The sequence below is a fragment of the Loxodonta africana genome, chromosome 25 (genome assembly GCF_030014295.1).
Source record: "Loxodonta africana isolate mLoxAfr1 chromosome 25, mLoxAfr1.hap2, whole genome shotgun sequence".
Classification (NCBI taxonomy): Eukaryota; Metazoa; Chordata; class Mammalia; order Proboscidea; family Elephantidae; genus Loxodonta; species Loxodonta africana.
The window spans coordinates 16,034,344-16,060,301 of NC_087366.1; the positions used below are offsets into that span (position 1 = coordinate 16,034,344).

The window sequence follows — 25,958 nt, forward strand, 5'->3', positions numbered from 1 at the left end:
TTCAAGAAAGTATTATCCTTAATAACTCTTTAGCTTGGAAGGTTGCTCTTTGTATGGTGCTCTAGCAATATCATTGCTGTTTTTCTTCTTCAGTCTCTTCTCTCCAAAGTTCACTCTACTGTGATTCTGCTCCCGGGTTCTTGAATTCCTAGACATATAATCTTTCTCTTTTTCCTCACTGCCACCATTCAAGACTGTATGCCTGTACTTTCAGGCCTGTATGAGTACAACAGTCTCTTCAATTAACTCTCTAGTCTGTCACCAGAGGGAAATTTTTTTTTTTTTTTTAATGAAATCTGGCTGTAATATATCCCTGCTTAAGTTTCTTCCTTGGCCTTTATAATGAATTCCAACTCCCTAAGATGATCTCAAGGCTCTTCACAGTTTGGCCTCTGCCCATATTTCCAGTCTTGTTTCTTGCCACTCTTCCTTTTATACTCAGTCAGCTTCAATCAGTTCAGACAGACAATTCCAGCTCTCTCTTCCCTCTAGGTGAGAGATCTAGGCAAAAGGCCTCTAACCCTCACTTACTTCCATAGTCCTATGCTTCAGGTCTGAGGTTTATCCTTAAAGAGATCTTCTCTGAACCTTATTATCCCACAGAATATTATTTTAATTATACAATCCTCATTATACTAAAAAATACTTGTTCAGTAGCTGTGTTTCCCACAGATGTAGGAACTTAAGGATCGAGGCCACATCTGTCTTATTCAATGATGCATCCTAGTACCTGTCATATCATATTGTCACACAGTAGGTGTTCAATAAGTATTTGTTAAATGATGACTAGAAACATGCCTGGCACATAATATGTATGCAATAATTAATATGTGAATAATAAACGTGTGAGATCACATATCATTTCATGTTATTTCTTATATGCTGTGAATTGATGTGCAGGCATTTGTTACCTCTCCTACACACAGGTGTGTACATGCACACACACACACACACACTTTTTCTGCCTTTTGCCTCTAAATATTATGGAGTATTTCTTTCACTACCACACTTCTTTCGAAGAAGACTCATCCACACCAGAGTATCACATTTTACTTACTTAGGGAACAGTGGAAACTCCCCTTATCCAACTGGCAAATCTCTGATTCAGTTCAATTCAATCCAACAAATATTAAGAGTTCTCTGCTGAGCCAAATGCAGTGCTAAGCACTGGGAAAAGAGCAATAACTAAGATGGATGCTGTCCCTGCCCTCATAGAGTTCAATATCTAGGAATGAAGCAGACTTTTAAATTTACTAAATAATTAAATTTTAATAGGTGTTATGAGAAAGAATTGCAAGGCACCTGAAAGCATATGCTAGCCCCCACCTAACCTAGACTCTTGCCAACACTCTTCTTGCTGTTCTTTGTGGAGTGCACTCTGGGCTATGCAATGAGCCTGGGATGGGGGTAACCTATAGCTGTTGTTATATGCTATTTAGTTCCAACTCATAGCAACCCTATGTACAACAAAATCAAACACTGCCCGATCCTGCACCATCCTCACAATCATTGCTATGTTTGAGACCATTCTTGCAGCTACTGTGTCAATCTATCTTATAGAGGGTCTTCCTCTCTTTCACTGACCCTCTACTTTACTAGGCATGATGTCTTTCTTAGGAACTGGTCCCTCCTGTATGTGAGTAACCCACATCCTGGTAAAACACACACACAACTCCCCCCCCCCAAAGGTCTTAATTATTGAAATAATCAGTTTGTTTTATACATCTTCCCGTCACTTCCCAGGTCAGAATTTTTGACTTCAAGAAAAAAATATATTTTCCCTTTATACTATTTGTTTGCATGTAGAACATAGAAATAACATTTTAAATATTTACTTTAAATGGACACAAGAATAAATAGAACTACACTATTTGAAATGAGTTTTCCAATTATAATCTACAGACTGGATCGTTTAAAATCTATTTGGAATAACATATTATAGCATAAATGTTACTTTTTTTTCATTAAATTGCTTTTATCAGATATGCTTTTAGTTCTTGGAAAAAGTCAAAAAGCTACTTATCAACTGGTTGTATTACTTTTCTCAAGGAATAACGTTTTACAAATAGGAGTTTTCATTTTTTCAGCCAGATAAGAAATATAATAATTTAAATTTAACATGCTTCAGGTAAGAGTAAAGGTGAATTTCAAAATAGAAATATTTCAAAATATGAAATATGCAGTTCTCACAACTTTTGTCCCATAGCACAACGATTCTCGGAATTATACCTACTCACTAAGCTTTATTGCCACTTAATGTCCCAGTGGGCTCAAACACAGCAGCAACTCTGAGGACAGCACAGGGCTGGGCAGCATTTTACTCTGTTGTACATAGGGCCACCATGAGTTGGGAACGGCTCAAAACGGCACCTAACAACAATAGTTCTTAATTAGTCTACACTTATTACAACGTTGACATACCCAGGACCTTCAGGATAAAGTGTTTGCTGACTTCTCCAGCTTCATTTGAGGCGATGCAGGTGTACCTTCCCGAATCTTCAATCTCTGCTTCGATGAGCTGAAGGACCATTCCTCGAGTGCTTATTGTCATATGGGAGTCAAGCTCAAGAGGCTGGCCATCTTTAAGCCAGGACACACTAGGAGTTGGAGTCCCATCTGTAAAGCATGTCATTGAGGTGGGATTGCCTTTGACAATTGTGGTTTCCTCTGTTCCCATTGTATTGTCCATATTTGGTGGTACTAAACAGAAAAAAGAAAGGCAAAATTTATATACGGATATTTGAGATTAAATTAAAACATTTAAATTGTTCTACAATGTTTCTATATAAAAAAATAGCTTATAGAAAATATATACTTTTAAAATTAGTATGTAATTTATTGATGGCTTTAGCATAAACACATGTATTAAGTACACTAGTTATTAATCTTTTAAATGTTAGCACTCAAACTTCAAAAAATGTTTTCTCATAGGACATATAAGCAATGTATGGTCATTTTAAATTACTGTCATTTTGGACATTTTTTGGGTCATTTTTCAACTTCTTAAGTTTGTCTCTTAGTTATATTCTATGTAAAAGTTATAGTAGTATATTTTCAACCAGCTTATGTGGAATAAAGAAAATAAGATTAAATTCTAGAGAAAATTTTATATAATCCAACAAAAGTCATTTGTAGACTGTAAAAAAGGGTTGTTTAATTGTTCTGAGATGTGCTTGGAGATTCAGGAATGTGGACAAGGAAATCTCAGTATTTCCAAAATTGTAGGCTTTGAGTTCTCTCTCTGTGCACATACATACAGAGACACATATCCATCTACCCATATGCATTCATATTTTAAACACATTAAATGAGCTGCTAATATTAGATGACTGTCTTAACTTTCTCTTTGAATGAAAACTACTGTTCTTGTGTCTGGATTAAAATGTTATTTTTTTAAATGCACATCTGATCTACTGGAAAATTCCAGGTCAGAACAATATTTTGCCCATCATTGTGGTCCAACAAATATGGGACCTTTGGGAGAAAACGAATTCTTCCCTATTTAGCAAGATTCTATCTTACCAGTCTTTTCTGATATATGAGGAAGTACATTTCTAAATATCTGTTTAATACTGGACCAAATATGAGCTTGATGCTGGACGCACAGTAAAGTACTAGGTCATTTCTTCAACCTACCAAAAACTTGAAGGCTGTAATGCTTATTATCCACCCCAGCTCTGTTGGAGGCCACACAAGTGTACACACCAGCATCAGACACCTGAGCTCTCACAATCCTGGAAAACAATTTGACACAATTACTTTGATCTCATGCAACATGTGCAGAATACAGATGCCTCAAATACAATTTATTTTCAGTCAGCTACTGAAAATATAACAACCTGAGGAGTGAATATTCTTCAAATATACATTAATAGAGAATGACACTAACATGAAAATCACAAGATTACAGTAGATGTCTTCCTAATATTTCCTGCCATATACATAATTTTAGCTAAAATAGTAGTTCTTGAAAATAAAATTGTGATAACATGCTGTCTACGAAAAGATCCATTTTGTACAAATTTACAAAAATATGAGCCTTTAAATAAGAATAAAAACATTTCAATTTTATATTTGTTAACTTCAATTTCTAAAAACACACTGAAAGAGGGGGAAAAAGTCATATTAAAAGCTTAGGAAAAAACATTTCTTAAACACTGTTAAGATGAAGGAAAGGTCTACAACTACAGTTATTTTGTTGTTCACACATAATAAAAGCTGACCTGATAACCTGCCCTCCTGGCAGTAACCGGATATGGGAGGAAAGAGGTAGAGGAAGTCCATTCTTTAGCCAGTTTATCTGTGGTGGAGGTGTCCCTGTGGCTCTGCATTCAATATTTATTGAAGTATCCAACATAGCCATTAGTTTCTCTGCCTCTTCTTGATTACCCTTGATTACAGGTGGAACTATGCCACGCAGAAAAAGACAGCGAGAGAGAGTGGAGAAGGAGAAAGGCACATGTGTTACTACTTCAAATCATCTCAACTACAATCACTCACATTTCTGCTCTATATCCAAGGAAACACCAGTGGTGTCACATTGTAACAATAAATGTTTCAGACATCTACTGCTGGATTTTCATTCCCACTGATAGATTCCTAAGGTAGAGGTAGCATAGCCAAAAAAGGGTGATATCTCAAATTTACCATAGACATTCAAATGAAAAATTCGGTCTTCTTCTCCAGCGGGATTAGTGGCGACACACGTGTATTTCCCCGTGTCAGTTTTGAGAGCGCTGTAAATGTTTAATGTGCTGCCATCTGGAGTCACCCTATGGGAAAGGTCATAGAAGAGGCACTGAGTTGACTGATGTGGAGCTAAGATCTGGAGGGCAGTAGTTAAGAGTTATGGCTGCTAACCAAAAGGTCGGCAGTTCAACTCGACCAGGCGCTCTTTGGAAACCCTGTGGGCAGTTCTATTCTGTTGGATAGGGTTGCTATGAGTCGGAATCCACTGGACGGCAATGGGTTTGGCTTATATTTTTAAGATCTGGAGGCACAGTGGTTAAGAGCTCGGCTGCTAACCAAAAGGCTGGCTGTTCGAATCCACCAGCTGCTCCTTGGAAACCCTATGAAGCAGTTCTACCCTGTCCTGTAGGGTTGCTATCAGTAAGAATTGACTTCAAGGCAATTTTTTTTTTTTTTTTTTTTTAAGATCTAGAATACTCACTCCAGATTGTTGTATTCTTTTAAAAATACCATTTAAAATGATGTCTTCATCTTGGATATAATAGCTCAAATTTATTTCATTAAGAAGTTGGAAGGCCGTTAAAGTCTGAGCTAGTAAAACTGATGTAGATTTCAGGCAACCAAAAAAATTCTACAATAAGGTGCTTCATATATCAAGTGCCTCATATATCAAATGCCTCCTTCCGAGAAAAAGGAAACACACAAAATCAGACTAGGAGTTCTCTATCTCAATCATAAATAAAGACATGTTTTTCTCAGGGTTAGAGTGTTTTAACTTTAGTTACCAATATTAGGTTTGAGTTAAAGGACAATTATAAATATTCTGGTGTGAAAATTGAATAATGTTACATACAATGAGAAACTGAAGAAATTATACATCAAAAATCTACCTACAAACAGCTGAGTAGACCCTTACTAAGAAGGAACAGCATAGGATAATTTACTTTAACTGTGAGAACAACTCTGTATCATATACATGATATACTGTGTAAAAATTTTTTCAACAAATTGCTTAAGCTTTTCCTTCAAAGCACATAATAGTAAATGATAAATATACAATTAGATCATTAAAGATATCTGAGATTACTGTATTATTAGTTCTCTTCACACACCACTAAGTAACCAAACAAAACTTTCTGTTAGATTACTATCTGTAGTTCCTCCTACAATAGTGCCTTCTCAAATCTCCGAGTGTTAAAAGCAAATACTCAAACTCTACTATATCATATTATTAAATATGATTATTCAGAATGAAAAACCATAGGTGGGTCTAGCTGTATTTCCTCTTCTTTGAAATATAAATTTTAAAATTCCATATGAGTAAACAAAAAAGCAAGTTGTGAACAAGAATGGAAAGTAGTAAGCTGACTCTGGAAGAATTACTCTATTTTACTGAAAAGTTGTTTCACATTTAAATCTACACATATTGCGAAGAAGTGAAAAAATATTTTTCAGTACTATGAATATAAGAAGTTTAGGATACTAATGCAAGAGAAGAAGTGATAGACTCGAAGTTCCTAAGTACAAATATTATCTCATATCTTTAGGTTCCACCAAGTATCTAGTACTTGGCATACAGTAATTATGCTGTATTAATTCGGCATATCAAATCAGCTAAGAGCTGATTCAATAAAAACTAATTAAATATTTGTTAACTAATCAGAAATGCTTGTATCAGAGAATTAAAACTTACATCCTATCTCTAAGATAGTATTTGCTAATTTATGTAATCTTTTTTTTGTAAACAGGAAAATGTGTAAATTATAATATATAATAAGTATAAAGAAATAACATTTATTTATCTTTCTTTAAGTTGCATTTATTCAACTGATTGATTAGAAAAAACACTCCAAACCCTTAAATTTAAAATACTGGTCTAAAGTGATAAACCTTTAGCTTATAATACATTTAATTAATGTCTACATGTGTATTTATGATTCTTCAAATAGTTAAAATAATTCTGGTATGTGTGTACAATGGAGCTTTGCGATAAAGTAATGCAGTAGAGTACAGAATTTGAGATTGTTCCTCCAAAGGAATTTGTTGTTGGAAACAGCAGGAGATACTTGCTACATCATTATTCTATCTTTAATGTGGTCTGTGACATGTGTAACGAGTCAGATGAGAACTGGATTTTGGACAAACCACAATAAGGACTGAATTGGCTTAGGGTTTACTACGTCTTTTCTGAAAATAAGTCAAGCAGTACGGCAAGTAGACTACTTGGTGGTTTCACAACACAAAATAATGTCTAGGATTATTGATAATTACTGATTAGGATTAGTCACAAAACAAAAAGATAAAAGTTTGGCTCTCATAATATTGACAAAAAAAAGATCAAAATCTGGTCACATAAATTCTCCTTTACTTGTCCAAATTTCTATCATTTTTGTTTTTTTATCCTAATTTTAATCTTTGGTCAATATTATCATAGCCAAGTTCACAATGAACCTGAATTTAATATTTTTATTCATGAGAAATTGGAAGCATAAACCATTGTAAAAGACTTCACAATTTATAATGCAGCGGTCCTTTTAAACATACCGTATTCTTTCTGTTTCACCACTGGTTATGGGCTTTCCACCTCTAAGCCATTGAATAACTGGAGTGGGGATGCCATTTGCATTGCAGGCCAGCTCAACATTCTCCCCTAGAAGGACACTGACTTCGCTTGGCATTTCGGCACCAGCAACACTTGGAGGAACTTCAGAGAAATAATTAGGGCTTTCATTGACAAGGTACATGGATAAAAACTCTGATGAATACAACAGAATCATAGAACAATATGCCATTTCTATTTCACATTCTTCCTAGATCAAGGTTCAATATCAAACCATCATTAGCCACATAAATTATTTTTAAATGAGCAGTAGGAAAAGGAATCACTTCAATATTCCTGGTATACTTGTAAGTCAACATAATTATTTAGTTATAAGAGTTGGTGACAGCTGTTGATGACGCCTCATGGGCATGCTTCCCTAAGTCCTGGCTGGACTCACTCTTAGCTTAATACTAAATAGATGGCTTGGAATTAATGATGTTCTGGAGAATCTTACTTTTTAATAAAATCTTCCATAAATTTCTGAGGAGAGTATCAATGTGGGTTATTTATTTCTCCATGAGTCAAATTAAATTTTATTTTTTCTAAACAACAGGTAGGCTTATTGTAGGTTTTAAGATCCATTAGCTTCTGTTTTATTTTTCTATTTATCTTTGGTTTGCACTCTCAGGATTTGTTAAGAAATAACGTGTAATAAAAATACTGACAATGGTATTAGAAACTGATTTGAATTCCTGTTCCACATTTACTAGCAAACTTATGTAACTGCAATTTTGTGCTGGAGCCAGCTCCTGAGAGTCAATTTTGCACATGTCTTCCTTACCCATGTTCAGTGACATCACGTTGGTAGCCTGAAAGTGGCCATGGTGGGAGTACTTATACCACGGAAGCTGACAAATGCTACAAATTAAGGCCTTTTTGTCAGTAGAGTCTATGATTAAACATTTACCAATCCATCACTACACGATCTCTCCAAATCTCAGTTTAGTCATCCAGAAGGTGACGGTAATTATGCCAAATTTAGAGTATTAAAGATGTAAATCAATAACAATGCTAATAAGAGCCATCTTATATTAAGTATCTAATACATGACAAGCACTAGACTTTATGATTATACATAATATATATAATTTCTAGTCCAAAAACATCATAAAGTACATTTAAAGCCTGGCAAAATATTCGGTCATAACACATATACCATAATTGGCATTATTATTCTTAATGTGTTAAATATAATTCCACTTGCACTTTCCAACACTATATCTCTAATAAGCGAGTGTTTTTTTCCTTTTATGCTTCTGAAATCTCAAAGCATCACCAATCATTACATAGAGAGCACAAAACTGATACACGTGAACGTTTTTTTTGAGAAGCTGCCCTAGCTCATCATTTCCCGTCCACCTTATTTTAAATCTTTTATTGCAATTTAGGTGGAAGTTTACAGAGAAAGTTAGTTTCTCACTAAACAGTTAACATACAAATTGTTTTGCAACACTGGTTACCAACCATGCAATGTGCCAATCAATACTCTCCCCCTTCTCCACCCCAGGTTCTCTGCTTCCATTCATCCAGTTTTCCTGCCCTCTCATCTTTGCTTTTAGGCTGGTGTGCCTGTTAGTCTTGCATACATGATTGAGCTGTGAAGCACATCTCTCATGCGTGTAACTGTTGGCCCTATTGACCTGTCTAATCTTGGGATGAAGGGTGAACCACAGGAGTGACTTCAATACTGAGGTAAAAGGGTGCATAAATTTATTTTAATTTCACTTTTATTTTCAATATTTTGGCTTCAGCTTTAGCAGAACGCACAACAGGTAAAGAAAATATTCAAAATTTCATTTATAATTTATGAAAAATGGTTTTCATAATAACCATAATAAAATTATAAAAAACAAGCATTTCAACTTATTTTCAAGTTAGACTTCCTTTTCATTTTAAATATTGAGTCGAAAGTCATAATCAGAGGGTTATTGAAAGTCAAAATTATCTACGTATTTTCTTCAGTGCTCATTAGTCTGCTGGAATAGTCATCCACTAAATATTTGTTGGATGGATAAATGTTCCTTATTCTCACCCCAAAAGAGTGTAAGATTTATGTTTATTTGAAATTTATCTAACCTCCTACCTGTGGTTAGAAGAGAGTGCACACTCTTCATGAATTAAAGCTTACTTAGCCCTGGTGGCAGAGTGGCTAGGAGCTCAGTTTGCTAACCAAAAGGTCAGCAGTTCAAATCTACCAGCTGTTCCTTGGAAACCCTACGGGGCAGTTCTACTCTGTGCTATAGGGTCTTTATGAGTCACAATTGACTTGACGGCAATAGGTTATCTATATAAATAAGAATAGTTCTACAGGGTTAGAGTCAAATAAATTATGCCAGTTTTAAATCAACAAATAAAATTTAATATAATATGTATTGCAGAAAGGCAACAATTTAGTAAACATCAAAAAAAAATAGAGATCATCGAATTTCCATTTTCTTCTTCCGTATATATATCCATTTCCATAAAAACAGAATCTAGTGATAAATGCAGGACAGAAAATTGACAATATTTTTTGTTGATTTAAAGATATTTTACATTATAAAATATCTTTTTAAATGTAGAGTTACTTTGAACTATAAATGGAATATGACAAAGAAATTAAAGATGAATTTCAGTGTACCCCACATACCTTGAATTGAAAGAATGTAATTTTTCTGTGCCTTTCCTTCCACATTTGATGCAATGCATGTATAGTTTCCACTATCTGACCACTGAGACCGGGCAATTTGGAGTTTGCTACCTCCAGACAAAATATGAACTTCAAGTGAGCCAGAATTTTCTGTAGTTACAAACAAAGCAAAACAAAACATAAATAAGCTTTATTTTTAATATCACTACAATTCACTACGAAAATATCTTGCTTTATATGAAATAAATGTTTCACAAGTTCTTCCATTGTACTTTTATTTTAAATGAGAGTCAAATTTGAAGAAAAAAAAGATAAATACTTTTTGTAAATGAATAATTATTCTATGGTTAGTCTATATTTTAAGCTTATATTTCATTACATTACGTTTTCTTCAAGGGAGCCCTGGTGGTGCAGTTGTTAAGTGCTTGGATGCTAATTGAAAGGTCAATTCTCAGAAGAAAAACGTGGCAGTCTGCTTCCGGAAAGATTACAGCCTTAGGAACCCTATGGGGGCAGTTCTACTCTGCCCTACAGGGTTGCTATGAGTTGGGATCAACTTTAAGTTTTCTTCTAGTGAACACAGCTGTGAGCACAATACTGAAAATGTGCTAGTTTTTAAATCTAGTCAATTAAGAACAAAAGAAAACAACCACAAAAAAAAAAGCGTAACTGCCTTACCTATAGGCTTGTGGTTTTTTAACCATGTTATCATGGGAGGTGGGATCCCAGTGGCATCACATGTTAAGGTCACAGGATTGCTGATTGTCCGAACAACCTCTTCTTCTGCAGGCCCTTCAATACTGGGTGGAACTATAAGAAGACAGAAAAAAAATCATTTACCCTCATTAAGCTAATGAGGACAATTTCTTTCATTTGCATATCTGGGGGAAAAAAGAGTTGTATTAGAGTCAGATGCTCACCATATACATTGAGGTGGAAATTTTTATCATCCCGTCCTGCTACATTTATAGCTCTACATACATACTGGCCTGTGTCAGATACCTAAAAGAAAAAGATACTATTGTATGTGCTCCATTACGTTATAGATGACCAATCACACTGTTCCAGCGTACATTAAATCATCAGTCATCTTTATGCTCAGATGCCCCAGCTCTTATTTCCTTCTGCAATCCTTCCATTATTTTTAAGAAAAGAAGATTAATGGCATTGAAGACTTAATTTTTTATTAAAAATCATTTTCCCTAGAGTGAAGATAATATGCAACTTCCAACTATCTATCTTTTCCATCATCCCACAAAGGAATGACATAAATACAAGAATCAAAGATGCACCTCAGCTTTCTTGATGTGTAGCGTTTGTCCGTCTACTAAAATCTCCACGTGAGTGGACTCTGTTATCATCCGCCCGTTCTTATACCAGGTGATGACTGGAGGTGGAACAGCGTTTGACTCACACTGCAATGACACTGAAGTTCCCTCTCTTACATTAACTACAGAGAGAGATTCACTACCACGATCTTTAATGCTTGGGGGCACTGAGGGAAAGAAAACAAAAACAGAAGCAATTTTTTTTTTCATTAATGTGTTCAGATAGAAATATCTAATACCAGTTTAAAAATGAAATGATTATATGAAGAGAGTAAAAACAAACCATAAACAGTCAGGGAAACTTTTTTCTTGCTTTCACCAGCTTGGTTGATAGCTATACATGTATATTCACCACCATCAGATACCTTGGCCCGAATAATTTGTAGAGTTCGGCCACCTATAATACAAATTGAACAGTGATATAGAGGTTGTTCTCAGTGTTTAAGATAAACAGCAAAATCTGTCCTTTCACTTGGAGTGAAATGGATATAGAAGGAGTCCCCATTTAAAATGGAAGAATCGAATCAGTTTTATTTGATCCTTGCTTTATCATTGATTCTACTTCCTTATAAAGGAAGAAATTCACAGGATTTTTCTCCCCAGTAACCCAGGATGGGTCATAGAACTGTCTGATACAGGTTCTAGTGAACAAATAGTAAGTATACTTAGGAAAGATATGCCCAAATGCATTTTCTGTGCTTAAAATCATCTATCCATCTATTCTCAAAGAACTTTAATATTGATTAAAGCAACCAGAAAATTTATCCAATGAAAATTTATCAGTCTACCACTCCCACAGAATTAATAAGTTGTTCCTGAATTTCAAAATTTGCTGAAGAAGACCTTGTTACTGTGCTTTCCCACTAAAATCATAAAAGTCTACACAATCCTTATCCTAATGGCTTTAAATGGGTAAAGAGAGGCATTTAATGAGAACAAGTAAATGAAGCAAGAAAAAAGTTTGAAAAAGACTAAGGTGAAATGTCATTTGTAGTGAAATAAAGAAAAATGTGAACACTTATAAGAATATTATTACATCACATTACATTATATTACACTATTCCATTCCACACACACCACACCACACACACCACACCACACCACACCACACCACACCACACCACACCACACCACACACACCACACCACACCACACACCACACCACACACCACACCACACCACACACCACACACCACACCACACACCACACCACACCACACCACACACCACACCACACACCACACCACACACCACACCACACACCACACACCACACCACACCACACCACACCACACCACACCACACCACACCACACCACACCACACCACACCACACCACACCACACCACACCACACCACACCACACCACACCACACCACACCACACCACACCACATCATATCATGTACCACCTAATATTAAAGAAACTTTTGAGAATAATAGATTCTTTACCTGGCACAATGAGAGCATTTGCGTTTGGGTTGATGGGTTGCTCATTCTTGAGCCAGCTGAGATCAGGAGGTGGAAAACCAGAGACCTCACATGTCAAAGAGATGAAATTATTCACCACAACAGTCACATTTTCAGGGTTAGGACCAATGATACTTGGAAGAACTATAACAGTAAATGTATTAAAAGTAAAATCTGATGTTATCAGCACATACATTCCAATTTACTAAATATAAGCCAAATCACTATATTCTGCCAAAGCACTCAGTTCATGATATCATTAGTATACTATGAATTATTATTCTGGTTTCTACAAATACCTAAAACTTTTGTAATGAAAACCAATCTAGTTGTCTTTCTTCTTAGCATCCCTTATTTCTTCATCAAATTCATTCCCAGCAGTTTCATTTTTTCCAATTGAAAGAGTACCAGAATTTTCAAAAACAGATATTCTGTATTTGTAAAACACGGCTGGCAATTCTTTAGATGGTTTTGTCAATGTACAAAGACCTTTTATTAAGAACATCTGAATATTTTTGCTCTTAATATTACATCTTTATTTAAAGCTTTTCTTTCTTTTTAAACCAATGAAAGACTCTTTGGAAATTTAATGTTATGGTACCTATAAATAAATAATACAGATTATTTTTCAACAATGTAGATTGATGACTTTTGAGGTGAACAGAAAATATAAGAAATAAACAATAGTATTAAGTTCCTTGCTGAAAATCAAAAAGTAACTCAAAAAACAAAAGCAGTGCTGAAAGAAAAAGTGGACTAAAAACACAATGATGCAACACCATTTATCTATATTAAAATATATGCACATGAAGTAATGTGCATTTCATAAGAGCACGTGCAGGTGGGAGTAAAAATGTCATGCCATTTGAATAGTTTTGTATGAAGCACATGGGAGAATACAGGGGAGGAAGGGTCATAAAAATGAATGAGTGAATGAATGTATGAATGAATATATTAATAAGTAAGACATAGGTCTTGTTTATACTAATGAAGACAGTGAGACATGAACTAAGAAATATAATACAACACTTTGTTGTATTAAGACTGAGGTCTTAAACAACAAAAAGTAGAGCATGAAAAAGACAAAAATCTCTTTTTTTCTTTAAATATTATATGATTGATCATTTTTCATCCATTAGTTAATTCTAATATTCTTCATTCATTCCTTCATTCATTTATCAGACACTTATTGAATGGCTACTGTATGCTAGACATTGCATTAGGTGTTGAGGGTGCAGTGTGAAAAACATTTATACAATACTCATATAGATTTAATGATCTAGTGGGGTTGCCAGGCGTTGAATTAAAAACAACAGCTAACATTTTTTGAGGGCTTACCCTGTGCCTGGCACTGGTCTAAACACTTCACATATAGGATCTCACTGACGCAGCCTACAACCTTATGTATTAGATACAGCTCTTATCTGTACATAATAGAGGAGGACAATTGAGGCATAGAGAGGTTAGTATTTGCCTAAGGGTACAGAGTTAGTTATTGGAAAATACAGATTTGGAAACCAAGCAGTCTGGTTCCAGAGTTCTTTTCCTACTCACTATTCTGTACTACTCTAGTTTGGGGACCAGGAAACCCTCCTGGAGGAAGTGACATTTAAGATGAGACCTGAAATATGACCAGGGATTAGTTTAGTAAAGGAGAGAAAAGGGATGTGGCTTCTGGAAAGACGGCACATCATATGTCCCCTCTACAAGGGCCAGTATGTGACCCAGGCTGACCAGAGTACCATTGTGGTCCATGTGAGGACACAGGACCCAAGCAAGGTCAACTAGAATTATTTTTTTTAGGGGGTTTACTGTGACTTTTGAGAGAGAGAAGGTTTGCATTACACTTTGGACTGCATGGAGGACGAAGTGTGAAAATTGAAGAAGCCCTCTTGTTACCATATGAAATTTAAAAAGAAGAAAACAGGGCTGATAACAGAGAGAGAGGAACCAGATGGAGATAACAGTCAGAAAAAGAGAGATTGAGAAATGGGCAGAGTGAGACTGACAGACTGAAAAAGGCAGAATGAGAAAAAAAAGTAGAGATACACAAAGAAAGGGAGAGATACCCTAGACACATACACATATAGACACATCACGCAGAAACATATGCCCACAGGCACATAGAAGGACAGGGAGCAACACACTCATAGGCACACATACATAAAAAGACACATGTGGGGAAAGAGAGCCACAGGAACTTGATCCCACCAAATAGGGAAAAGAACATAGGACCTAGAAGGCTAGCAGGGTTTGAAGAGCAAAGGGCAGGGGGTAGGAGTAAAGGGCTAAGTAGATATCCTACAGGATCTTCTGGGCATCATTAAGAATGTTGAAAGCTATCCTAAGGGCAATGGGAAGCAGAAGGGTGGTTTGATCAAAAAATAATTTTAAAACTATTTGCCTGCAGCAGAGAAAACTGATTAGAAGGCTAGCAGGGTCTTATAAAAAAGTTAGGAGGCTCTTGCTGTAACCTGTGCCAAAGATTATGGTAGCTGGATCTGGAATGGTGTCAGAGGATCAAGTAAAGTGGGTATCTATATCCCAGACTATTTTGTAGGTAGGAATGTCAGGACTTAGTATTTATGGGTTGGGCTGAGGCAGGCAATGTTAGGGATGATGCTTAGGTTTCTGGCTTGAACAAGAGGTAGGTGGTGGTTTCCTTACTGAGAGAGAGATCACTGGAGGAGGAACTCATTTTGGGGAAAAGGTAAGGAGCTCAGTTTTATATATGTTGTTTCAGGGTGACTATTAAAGACATTAATGCCAATAAGAAGTAGATATTTGGATAAAAAATTTGGGGCTGTTGGGGAGCGGGGCTGGCTGGAGTCAAAATTTTGGACACTACTTGCACATAGATAGTAAGTAAAATTTGGGAGTGCATGAGATCACCTAGGAAGAGAATAAGCTCTAGAGTGCTAAGAACTGCAAAGTGTAACAGTTGGGTAGAGAAGAAGGAACTAGTAAAGGCAGAGAAATTGGAAAGGCAGGATATATACACAAAGGATGTGGGTGTTCCAGAAAACAAAGGAAGATAATTTTTCAAAAAGAGGGGGTCAAGAATGTCAAATGCTTGGAAAGATGAAGTAAGAATGATAAGGCCTGAAAAGTGCCCACTGGACTTATTAACAAGGATGTCATTTGATGAACTCAGTGACAGTCTCAGTGGAGTTGTGCTGGAATACAGAATGCAGTGGTGGGAGAAATGAGTGGGAAGCCAAGAAATAGAGACATTAAATACATATGGCTATTATAGGAGTTGGAGCCCTGGTGGTGCAGTGGTTAAGAGCTATGGCTGCTAACCAAATGGCTGGCAGTCCGAATCCACCAGCTGCTCCTTGGAAACCGTACAGGGCAGTTCTACTCCACCCTATAGGTTTGCTATGAGTCAGAATCAACTCGACAGCAGTGGATTTATTTGAGAAGTTTGCCTTGAAATGGGGGAGAAAGATAAGGAGTAGCTGTAAAGAATTGTTAGGTCTAAGGGAAGCCTTTTTTTTTTTTAAATGAGAGAGGTTATTAAATTTACATGCTGTTAGGAAGGAGCCAGTAAAGTGTGAGAATTTCCATATTTGAGTTAAAGAGAAGAGACAGATTTTTGAAGAGGTGGTGGACAGTGATCTAGAATTCAGGTGAGTGTCTGGCATTGGGAAGGTAGAGGGATGCTTTTCCCCTTTATTGTAACAGGAGAGAAAGAAGAAATGGCAGAAACAGATGCAAGAATGTTTTCAATTTGACGGTAGGAAGCTGAGGCGATTTTTGTGATACCTCCTTTTACCCCAGTAAAACAGGAGGTGAAGGCATTTTCCCAGAAAAAATGCAAGGGGGATGTCTGGCATTTGGATGGAGGGGTGAAGGTGTGTGATAATCATTAGGGAACAGAGACCAGAGGAGGTAGGCCAGGCAGTATGGACAGCCCAGTTGACTCTAACATTTCCTTCAGCCATGGTTAGCTCTATAGGTAAAGGTACAGTGCACTTGAGAAATGTATTGGGGGGGCAATAGAGAAAAGGAGCCCTGGTGGTGCAGTGGTTAAGTGTTATAGCTGCTAACCAAAAGGTTGGTAGTTCAAATCCTCCAGCCACTTCTTGGAAACCCTATGAGGCAATTCTACTCTGTCCTATAGGGTTGCTACAGGTCAGAACCTACTCAACGGAATTTTTTTTTTTTAATAGAGAAAAGAAGCTAAGTGAAAAACCTCTGAAATAAGACTGCCTGGGTTAAAATCCTGGTTCTGCACTTGCATTCTGTGTAACTTTGAACATGTTACTTATTCTTTCTGAGACTCAGTTTTCTCATCTGTGAAAGAGGTATAAAATGGTACCAAACACCCGGAGTTACTGGAAAAATTAAATGAAAAAACATACATAAAGCACTTGGCACAGCACCTGGTAGGTCAGTTTATATAATTAAACAGTCATTATATTGTGGTGGCACAATAGTTAAGAACTTGGCTACTAATGGAAAGCCACCTGGTGGCTCTGCGGGAGAAAGACCTGGCAATTTGCAGCCCAGAAAGCCTTTAGGGAACAGTTCTATTCTGTCACATGGGGTTGATATGAGTCAAGAATTGACTTGATGGCACCCAACAACATATTTTGTTGTTGTTATAAACATGTAGAGTTGAGCTTTTGTGGAGCAAAATTGATGAAAAGATAAGGGCTAAGACAAGTAATTAAAATGCTCTTCTATGTAAGTTAAGCTGGATGGGAAGGAAAGTGAAGACAGGAGAGAGTTAAAAAAAATTGACAGGTCAGTAGGCTTAAGGTTAGAGTGAGAAAGCATAAGTGTAGTGGAAGATAGTAAATGGTATGGCTTTAAGTGAAAATAATTTAAATGATTTCCCCCTCAAAATGACTTTTCCAGTATTTAAATGGGTTTCTGATTGTGGTTGGGAGTTAAAGACACCATTAACTGGTAAAGGAAGAAACACAGCCTGAACTCCATTTCTTAACAGTAAAACAACAGTAGCTACTTCCTCTCAAGTCACCTGGGGCTCCCACTTTATATTTCAACTGCGTAATCGGAAGAGAAAATATGATAAACAAACTGCAAATATTTATTTAGCAACTACTACAACTCCAGCTCTCACTCTAGGTTTAGGAAGACCGAGATAGGTAACACCTAGGAGCATTTATAATAAAGTAAATGGATAGAAGTAAAGATACAGTCTCATAAAAAGAACACAAGCAACAAACGTAACTGCTATAATTGGGGTGTTTATAATCTTCTCTTGATTGCATAGGGGAGGAAAAAATTAATTCTGTCTTAGGAAATCAGGAAAAATAACATTTTTGTTTTTCAGCATTTATTCTACTATACAGAATAGAATGTGTGCTTTCACAAGGATTATATACATTTTAAGTTTATACATTCTGCTTGGGAATTCATAACACAATTGTTTCTACCTTGGTTAGATTAATTCATCCAATAAGATATTTATTAAGCACCTACTGCATGTTAGTCACTGCGCTAAGCACTGGGAATACAACTACAAAAGTATTTCAAATGTCCGTTACACAAACACCAAACATTGCCAGATATCAATACTTGCATATATATGACATCAAAAAAGAATGTCATGATGTTAAGTAAAAGTATTTTGAGGAGAGAATTTTTTTAATAAGATAATTTTAAATTTCAGCTATTCCTAAAATGAGCTAGAATTTTATATATGTATGACATATGTAAAAGAAATCTTTTGTAATCATCGTTTACAATTTCCGATTTAATATTCTGGAAGCAGCTGTACCCTAATGGGAAAAAAACAAACAAAAACAGACAATTTTCTTGTGGTTTTTAGATATCCAACTGCCTTTTTTTTAGCAACAAAACAGTATTTATGAAGTGTCTAGCATGTATTGAGAACTTCATTTTGATGAAGTTTGGTGAATGAATTAGGTGAAATGGTGCTCTTCAGGAATTACCTAACTCCACAAAGTGATTTTTTCTTCTTTGTGAGTGAGTATATCAGGCACAGGAGGATATAGCTCAACATGAATCCTGAACTTGGAGAAAGACAGTGGCTCTAATGTCATATAAACTTGTAATGTTTGGAATTTCAAATTTTGATTTTGCTTTCAAATACATAAGAGTAACTAATTCCTCTTGAGGGACTGAAATAATATAAAAATGGTCTTCCTAGAAGATTTGTACTTTATAAATCCTTGTTATGGTGGGAAGAAAAAAAGGAAGAAACTGAATGAATGCAAGCTCTACACATTGCCCAAGTTCAGAAGTGTGAAATAAACTTACATAATCTAAAACGTGGTTGTGTGCTTTTTCATGAATAGTCTAACAGATGTTTTTGGAACTGAGTTCTTACCATGAACATTGAGGTTAAAATATTTTTTGGCACTTCCAGCTGTGTTCTCAGCGACACAAACATACCTGCCGATATCCGTTATTTGACTATTTAGAATCTAAGGAAAAAATGAAAAAATTCCAACTGAAATTTTTAATACAGCAACTTGTCATAATTGTCATTAATTTTTTAGGATTAGGGATATAACACATATAATACATATACTTTCTAGTTAATACCAGATGAACATAAAGAAAATTATACATAATAGTGCTAATGTTGACTTTTATAAGTCAGGTCAATCAAATAACTATTTATTTATAAAGATTTCCAATCAGAAAAGGCAGTTTTAAAGGTAGTTGTGGTAGATTGACTACAAAAATGTCCCCAATGGTTCCCTTACTTCCCCATCCACACCTCTTGTAATGTGACTTTGAAGTTCCACTCATCAAGAGATGGAGTTAAGATGCGAATGAAGTCTAGGTTGGACTTATCCCTTGCTTTGACCAAGAGTGTGATGGAAGTGACCCTAAAGAGATGCTGTGACCTTTTTCCTACTCTTTTGGAACGCTGTGACCACCCTGTGACTAACCAGGACTAGTCTGCTGGAGGAAGAGAGATCACATAAAGCAGTATCAGCGAGTTGTTGCAGTTGAGGGCACAGATACGTGAGGGAGCCCAGCCAAGATGAGCAGACTCACAGCTCTCTGCAGACACACGAGTAAGCCTAGCTGAGACCAGAAAACTTGTGAGCTAAATAAATGCTTCTTGGTTAAAATCATTAAGTCACTTATCAACTATCTCATTTTCTGACATTTTGCACTTACAACAATAGTAAAAAATCTATTATCCAACTATTTTGCATATTAACCATGTATGTCTGGCAGTAACAAACGCCGAGGTGTGAGGCAAGAGGTCGGCCGTTTAAATCCACCAGCTGCTCTTTGGAAACCCTAGGAGGCACTTCTACTCTGTCCTATAGGGTTGCTATGAGTCGGAAATGACTTTTTTTTTTTTTTGTATATGGCTACACATTTTTACAAATAAAATATTTAAAACCAATATAAATTATTTTACAAGTAAAAAAACAATTTTTATAAAGCACAAAGTCAAAATAGCTTTCCTTTTTAGGTTAGATTTTTGCTTTTACCTGCATAATTCTTCCATTAGATAAAAATTTACGATGGCCATCTTCTAGCAAAGGCTGTCCATCTTTTTGCCAGGAATTCCTTGGAGCTGGGCTGCCACTGGATAAACACTCCATCAGCGCGCTCTTGCTTACCAGTACGGTGACCTCTTCAGGGAGGTCACTATTTGCTCCCTTGATAACTGGTGGCACTAATAAGTGATTGCAACGGAGATATCAATGGGCAACAGGTATTTTCTAAATTATTCTAGTTTCTGGTAGTTTTTAAAAAAGTTCTGCATGATAATAAAGAGCCCCATAATCTTCAGTGACATTTTATACTATTAAATTTGGGTAGCAATAACAATATTCAATTTTATATTTTTTCTCTCCCTCTTCTTCACCTACCTTTGACTAGCCTTTCTCACAATATTATTCCCATTTAGCTTAATCCCAGCTCTCCCCCAATGCATCTTGTCCTGCTTCCACTATGACTGTGATTTTCAGTCATACAAACAAGTAGCATTTCCACGCATGAATAAATATTTATGTCTATTTGGTCATCTAGACTAGCCTGATAAATCAGATCCTTTAAAGTATAAGCGTTCAGATTTGGTCTCATTTTCAGTGGAATCCTTTGGGCTATTCAAACTTTGTTTCCCAGCATCAGTCTCGGTGGCATCAGCATCACCTTGGAGCCTGGTTAGAAGTGCAAATTCTCATCCCCACCAAGACTTTAATTAGAATCGCTAAGAGAAGTTCCATAACTCTGTGTTTTAAAAAGCTCTCCAGGTAATCCTTATGCATGCTAAGTGTGAGAAGCCCTGCTCTAGATTTTCCTACACATATGCATCCTTGTTTATAATATTATTAAAATTCCAGGTATATGGCTACCTTATGAGAAGTCACATATGCACACAATTTTTAAAAATAGAAATATTAGGTAAGCAAGACAATGCATGTCTTTTCCTCTTTTGTAAATGCAGAAATTCATTTTCAAAGTGAATAGGCATTTTTTATTTTGTTTTGAAAGCCTGGCTATTTTATGTTTCACTCTCTTAAAATGTGTCGTATCTTTAGCAATTCATAAAGGCTGCATGTTTTATGTAGATGCAGTCTTGTGATATTTGGGTCTCTCAAAAACTAAACCAAAAATCTGTAAAGAAAAAAATCACTGTTACGAGGACATAACAGGGTTGCAATGTTATTTTACATGTATATTTTTACATTCCAAGTTACGTGATTTTTAATATACTTTAGATAACATAAAATATATAACTTGAACTGCAGATTGGTAAATAATAAACTAGAGTTTCAGATTGAATGAAGTTATGACTCTCTGAAAGTTAATTAAATGAAATATTGAGACATAAAGACTTAATGCTTTTGACTGGAGCTGAACCATTAAGAGCTACTATGAAGTACACTATTGGTTCAGCAACTGGTATGTAGAGGCCTGTATGACAGCTCTCTGCCCTGACCTGCTTCTCCAGCTGCTTTAGGTGAAGGTTTACAGAGCAAATTAGTTTCTCATTCAACAATTTATACACAAACTGTTTCATGACACTGGTTCCAATTCCGGCAGTGTGTCATCACTCCCCCCACTACCACCCCAAGTTCCTCATTTCCACTTGTTCTGTTTTCCTGCCCCTTCCTGCCTTCTCCTCTTTGCTTTTGGGCTGATGTTGCCCTTTTGGTCTCACACAGATGACTGTTCTAAGGAACATTTCCTCACAGATGTTGTTTATTTATAGGCCTGTCTAAAATTCAGTTGAAAGGTGATCTCTGGGAGTGGCTTTAGTTCCACGTTAGAAAGGTGTCTAAGGGCCATAGTCTCGAGGGTTTCTCTAGTCTCTCTCAGACCAGTAAGTCTGGCCTTTTTTGTGAATTTAAATTTTGTTCTACATTTTTTTTCCACTGTAACCAGGACCTTCTATTGTGATCCTGGTCAGAGTGGTCAGTAGTGGTAGCCAGCCACCTACTATCTAGTTCTTCTGGACTCAGACTAGCAGAGGCTGTGGTTTCTGTGGCCCATTAGTCCTTTGGACTAATTGCTTCCTTAAGTCTTTGGTGTTCTTCACTCTCCTTTGATCTGGATGGAAAGAGACTAATAGATGTATCTTAGATGGCCGTTTGAAAGCTTTTAAGACTCCTGTCACTACTCACCTAAATAGGATGTAGAACAATTGTTTTTATGAACTATGTTATGCCAATTGACCTGGATGTCTCCTAAGACTACGGTCCCTAGCCTTCAAGCCCAGTAACTCAGTCCCATGAGGTGGTTCGTTATATCTAGAAAGTTTCCATGGCTATGGCTCCTGTGTGTTCTGTTGTATATAAATATACAGGAGGCACATACAAATATATATAGAAATGTCCACAGTCATACCTATATATCCACATGGGTGTACTCCCATACACTCTCTCCCATCTATTCTGCATACATATCTACCTATGTATCCACTCATAAATTATTGTTCATTATTACTGTTGTTGCAGGATTGTGTATGTTATAGTATAGTCTTTGCCTTTTACTCTTGCGTACCTCTCAGTGTCTTCCCTTATCTTGATTATGTTTGAACTGACTTCCCACATATAGTGTATTGCCTTTCCCTTCACCACAGTTAACTCATGTCTACTCTCTCCCTCCCATCCCTGGTAACCATCAGAGAATGTTTATTTCTGTGTGTAAGCCTTTTCTTGACTTTGTATAATAGTAGTCTTATACAATATTTGTGCTTTTGTAATTGATCTATTTCACTCAGCATAATGCCCTCCAGATTCTTCCATGTTGTGAGATATTTCACAGATTCATCATTGTTCTTTATCTTTGTTTAGTATTCCATTGGGTGTATGTATCACAGTTTGTTTATCCATTCATTGTTGATGGGCATTTAGGTTGTTTTCATCTTTTTCCTATTGTGAATAATGCTGCAATGCACATAGGTGTGCATATGTGTATTTGTGTTACAGCTCTTATTTCTCTAAGATATATTTCTAGAAGTGGGATTGCCAGATCATATGGTATTTCTATTTCTCACTTTTTAAGGAGTACACACTGTTTTCCATAGTGGTTGTAACATTTTACTCTTAGTTTATTAGTTTTCATTAACTCCTCAGATGTTTCCTCCTTTGACTCCATTTTTCTTTTCCTTTCTCCTACTTGTAAACGATCCCACAGTGATCTTCTTTTGACCTTCTCCTATTATTTCTATAACACTTTCTGTTGGGAATCTCATGGCTTTGAATATCACTTGTTTATAGATGACTCTCGAATGTATATTCTAAGTCCAGTTCTATTTCCTCCGGTGTAGTTCCATATTTCCAAATGCCCATTCAACATTTCACAAAAGTATCCTCGTACCATGTCAAATTCAGTACGTCCAAAACAAAATTCACTTTCTCCCTTCCCAAATCTGGTCTTTTTCCAAAGTCTTTTATTTTTATTAATATTGCCACCACCGTCTTAATTGCCTGCGATAAAAATCTTAGTGCCATCTTATACTCAGAAAATATAATGCTTCATATTATGTAATCACTTCCTCTGTGAAATCTTCCATCCTGATTACTTCCTATACGCACCCATGACCACTTCTTTAGCTTTAGTTCTTTTAAAGGAAGCATCTATTTGCTTCTGCTGCTAGTAACATCACCTCTCTTTTCCGTTGAAGGAATACTTCTTCCACTTTCAGTGCAGGCATTCACAACAGTGGGCACACAAACTAGGCTTCATCAGTCAGAACACTGCAACCCTTTGGCCACTGTAATTGATTCAGGGATGATACATGACTCATGCTTGGCCAATTAAACTTATGGTAATTCAGTTCTAGGGATTCAACTGTAAATACTGGGAAAGAAAAGTTTTCATTTGAGGATATAAGCCTAAAACTGCTACGGGCCAACTTGCCACCCAAGGGAATCCACACCTGAGGGAAAAGCTAAGACAGAAATGCAAACTCAAGTGAAAGAGAAAAGTAAACATTGGTTGACTTCTTTTGACCATAGAAGTCAGCCATGGGACTTTACAGGTTCATGAGTTAATGAGTTTTCTCTCTTTCTTGGGGGGAGGGGCTTAAGCCACTGTCTCATTTGATATGCATGAAGTCCTGACTAATATACTGTCATTATATACAAGACAATTAACTCTTTGGAGGAACTATCAGTTTCTGATGATCTCTGTAGTCTCTAAATTGCTTAGTGCAACATCTTGCAAACATTAGTTCCTCATAAATATGTTTCAGTGAAGGAATGCATAATAAACAACAGAAAATAAGCTCACAGAGTACACGGACGTCATACTGAAGGGAATCTTCTCCAGCCTCGTTCACAGCCACACATGTATATCTTCCAGCATCTTCTACTTTAGCCCGAGGAATCTGCAAAACTCGCCCTCCTGAAAATATATTCCAGGATGTTTACTTCTCTAAATCTTAGAATAAACACAGGTCATAAGCAGAAATATAATTCTTCAGGTCTGATGACTTCCATGCGATTTGGGCGCTGTGCAATCGCCACTTTATATACAAGAAAGAGGCACAATAAGGAGGTCACCGGACTGGCCCAGGATCTGCACCACCATTGCTGTCGAAGGACTGCCAAAAACTTCAGCTCCAACACCGCGGATGCTGTGTGGTTGCTGCCCAGCGTCGAAGAGCCATGCCTGGTGTTCGCCCCACTCGGAGTCCAGCCGGCTGCCTCCCAGCCCACCCCAGTGCCAGCTCCTTTCCCCTCCTTCCTCCCTCCATGCCTTCCCCACCCACCCAAATGGGCTTTAAACTTTTCCAGCCCCACCCACCCCTCCTCTGCCTCCTACCCCATCGCCTTTCCTGCTCCTCCTCCCACCACCTCCAAAGCCCAGACTGCTAGGCAGCTGCCACCAAGGGAGGAGCTGCAGCCTCAGGTCCCGACATGACATGTAGGGCACCCAGGAGCTGAGTAGGGCAGCGGCTTCACAGAGTCCGTCTGAGGTGAGTGCAGTTGGACAGGCAGCTGAGAATGGGCACTGGGACCACCCCTCACCCTACCACCCCAGGGCTGGGGAAGACTCCCAACCTGGAGAGCTAGCGAGAGACAGATCAGATCTACAGTACTTAGCAAAATACCTCTCCTATATCCTGTTCTCTGATGGAGATTTCTGAGCTGTATTATAACCTTATGGAACTACGGACATATATATACACACAAATATATGTATGTATATGACCACTTGCTCTTATGACATCTCTCATACTATTTCCTATATGGAGCCTGGTGGTGCAGTGTTTAGGAGCTCGGCTGCTAACCAAAAGGTCTGCCGTTAGAACCCACCAACTGCCCCTTGAAAACCCTATGAGGCAGTTCTACCCTGTCCTATAGGGTTGCTGTGAGTCGGAATTGACTTCACGACAACGGGTTTGGGTGTTTTTTATTTCCTAAATATTTCCACTGTCGCTTCTTTAGCCCATCCTCTTTTAATGGAAGCATCTATTTGCTCCTGCTGCTAGTAAATTCACCTTTCTTTTCCCTTAAAGGAGCCGTTCTTCCATATACATATATTCCATATATATACATATATTTTTTTTTCTGAGTCAGTTGAGGTAAGTTGGAGACATAGTACCCCTTTACCCTTAAATACCCATAAATGTTGTATTTAAGGACAAGGATCTCATAACAACAGAATAATGATCAAAATCAGGATATTTAAAATCAATACAAATATACAATATTAATACTCCATATTCACATTCATTATTGCTACAATAATTTTCCCCAGACTCAGATCCAATTCAGAATCACATATTACATTTAGTTGTCATTTCTCTGTAGACTCCTT

General features: G+C 36.8%; 1 protein-coding gene across 1 annotated transcript in view; it reads right to left on the reverse strand.

Annotated features, from left to right (window-relative positions):
• Positions 1-25,958, reverse strand: part of HMCN1 (hemicentin 1) — a 551,217-nt gene that overhangs the window by 92,320 nt on the left and 432,939 nt on the right. Inside the window, exons 55-68 of the mRNA XM_064276506.1 lie at positions 24,426-24,539; positions 20,171-20,358; positions 19,042-19,138; positions 12,699-12,860; positions 11,532-11,645; positions 11,213-11,415; positions 10,841-10,922; positions 10,599-10,730; positions 9,921-10,070; positions 7,234-7,393; positions 4,648-4,772; positions 4,224-4,407; positions 3,637-3,734; positions 2,422-2,700 (exon numbers count right to left, since the gene is read on the reverse strand). Of these exons, the coding sequence (XP_064132576.1) occupies positions 2,422-2,700; positions 3,637-3,734; positions 4,224-4,407; positions 4,648-4,772; positions 7,234-7,393; positions 9,921-10,070; positions 10,599-10,730; positions 10,841-10,922; positions 11,213-11,415; positions 11,532-11,645; positions 12,699-12,860; positions 19,042-19,138; positions 20,171-20,358; positions 24,426-24,539 (2,088 nt within the window). The remainder of the gene's footprint in view (positions 1-2,421; positions 2,701-3,636; positions 3,735-4,223; positions 4,408-4,647; positions 4,773-7,233; positions 7,394-9,920; positions 10,071-10,598; positions 10,731-10,840; positions 10,923-11,212; positions 11,416-11,531; positions 11,646-12,698; positions 12,861-19,041; positions 19,139-20,170; positions 20,359-24,425; positions 24,540-25,958) is intronic.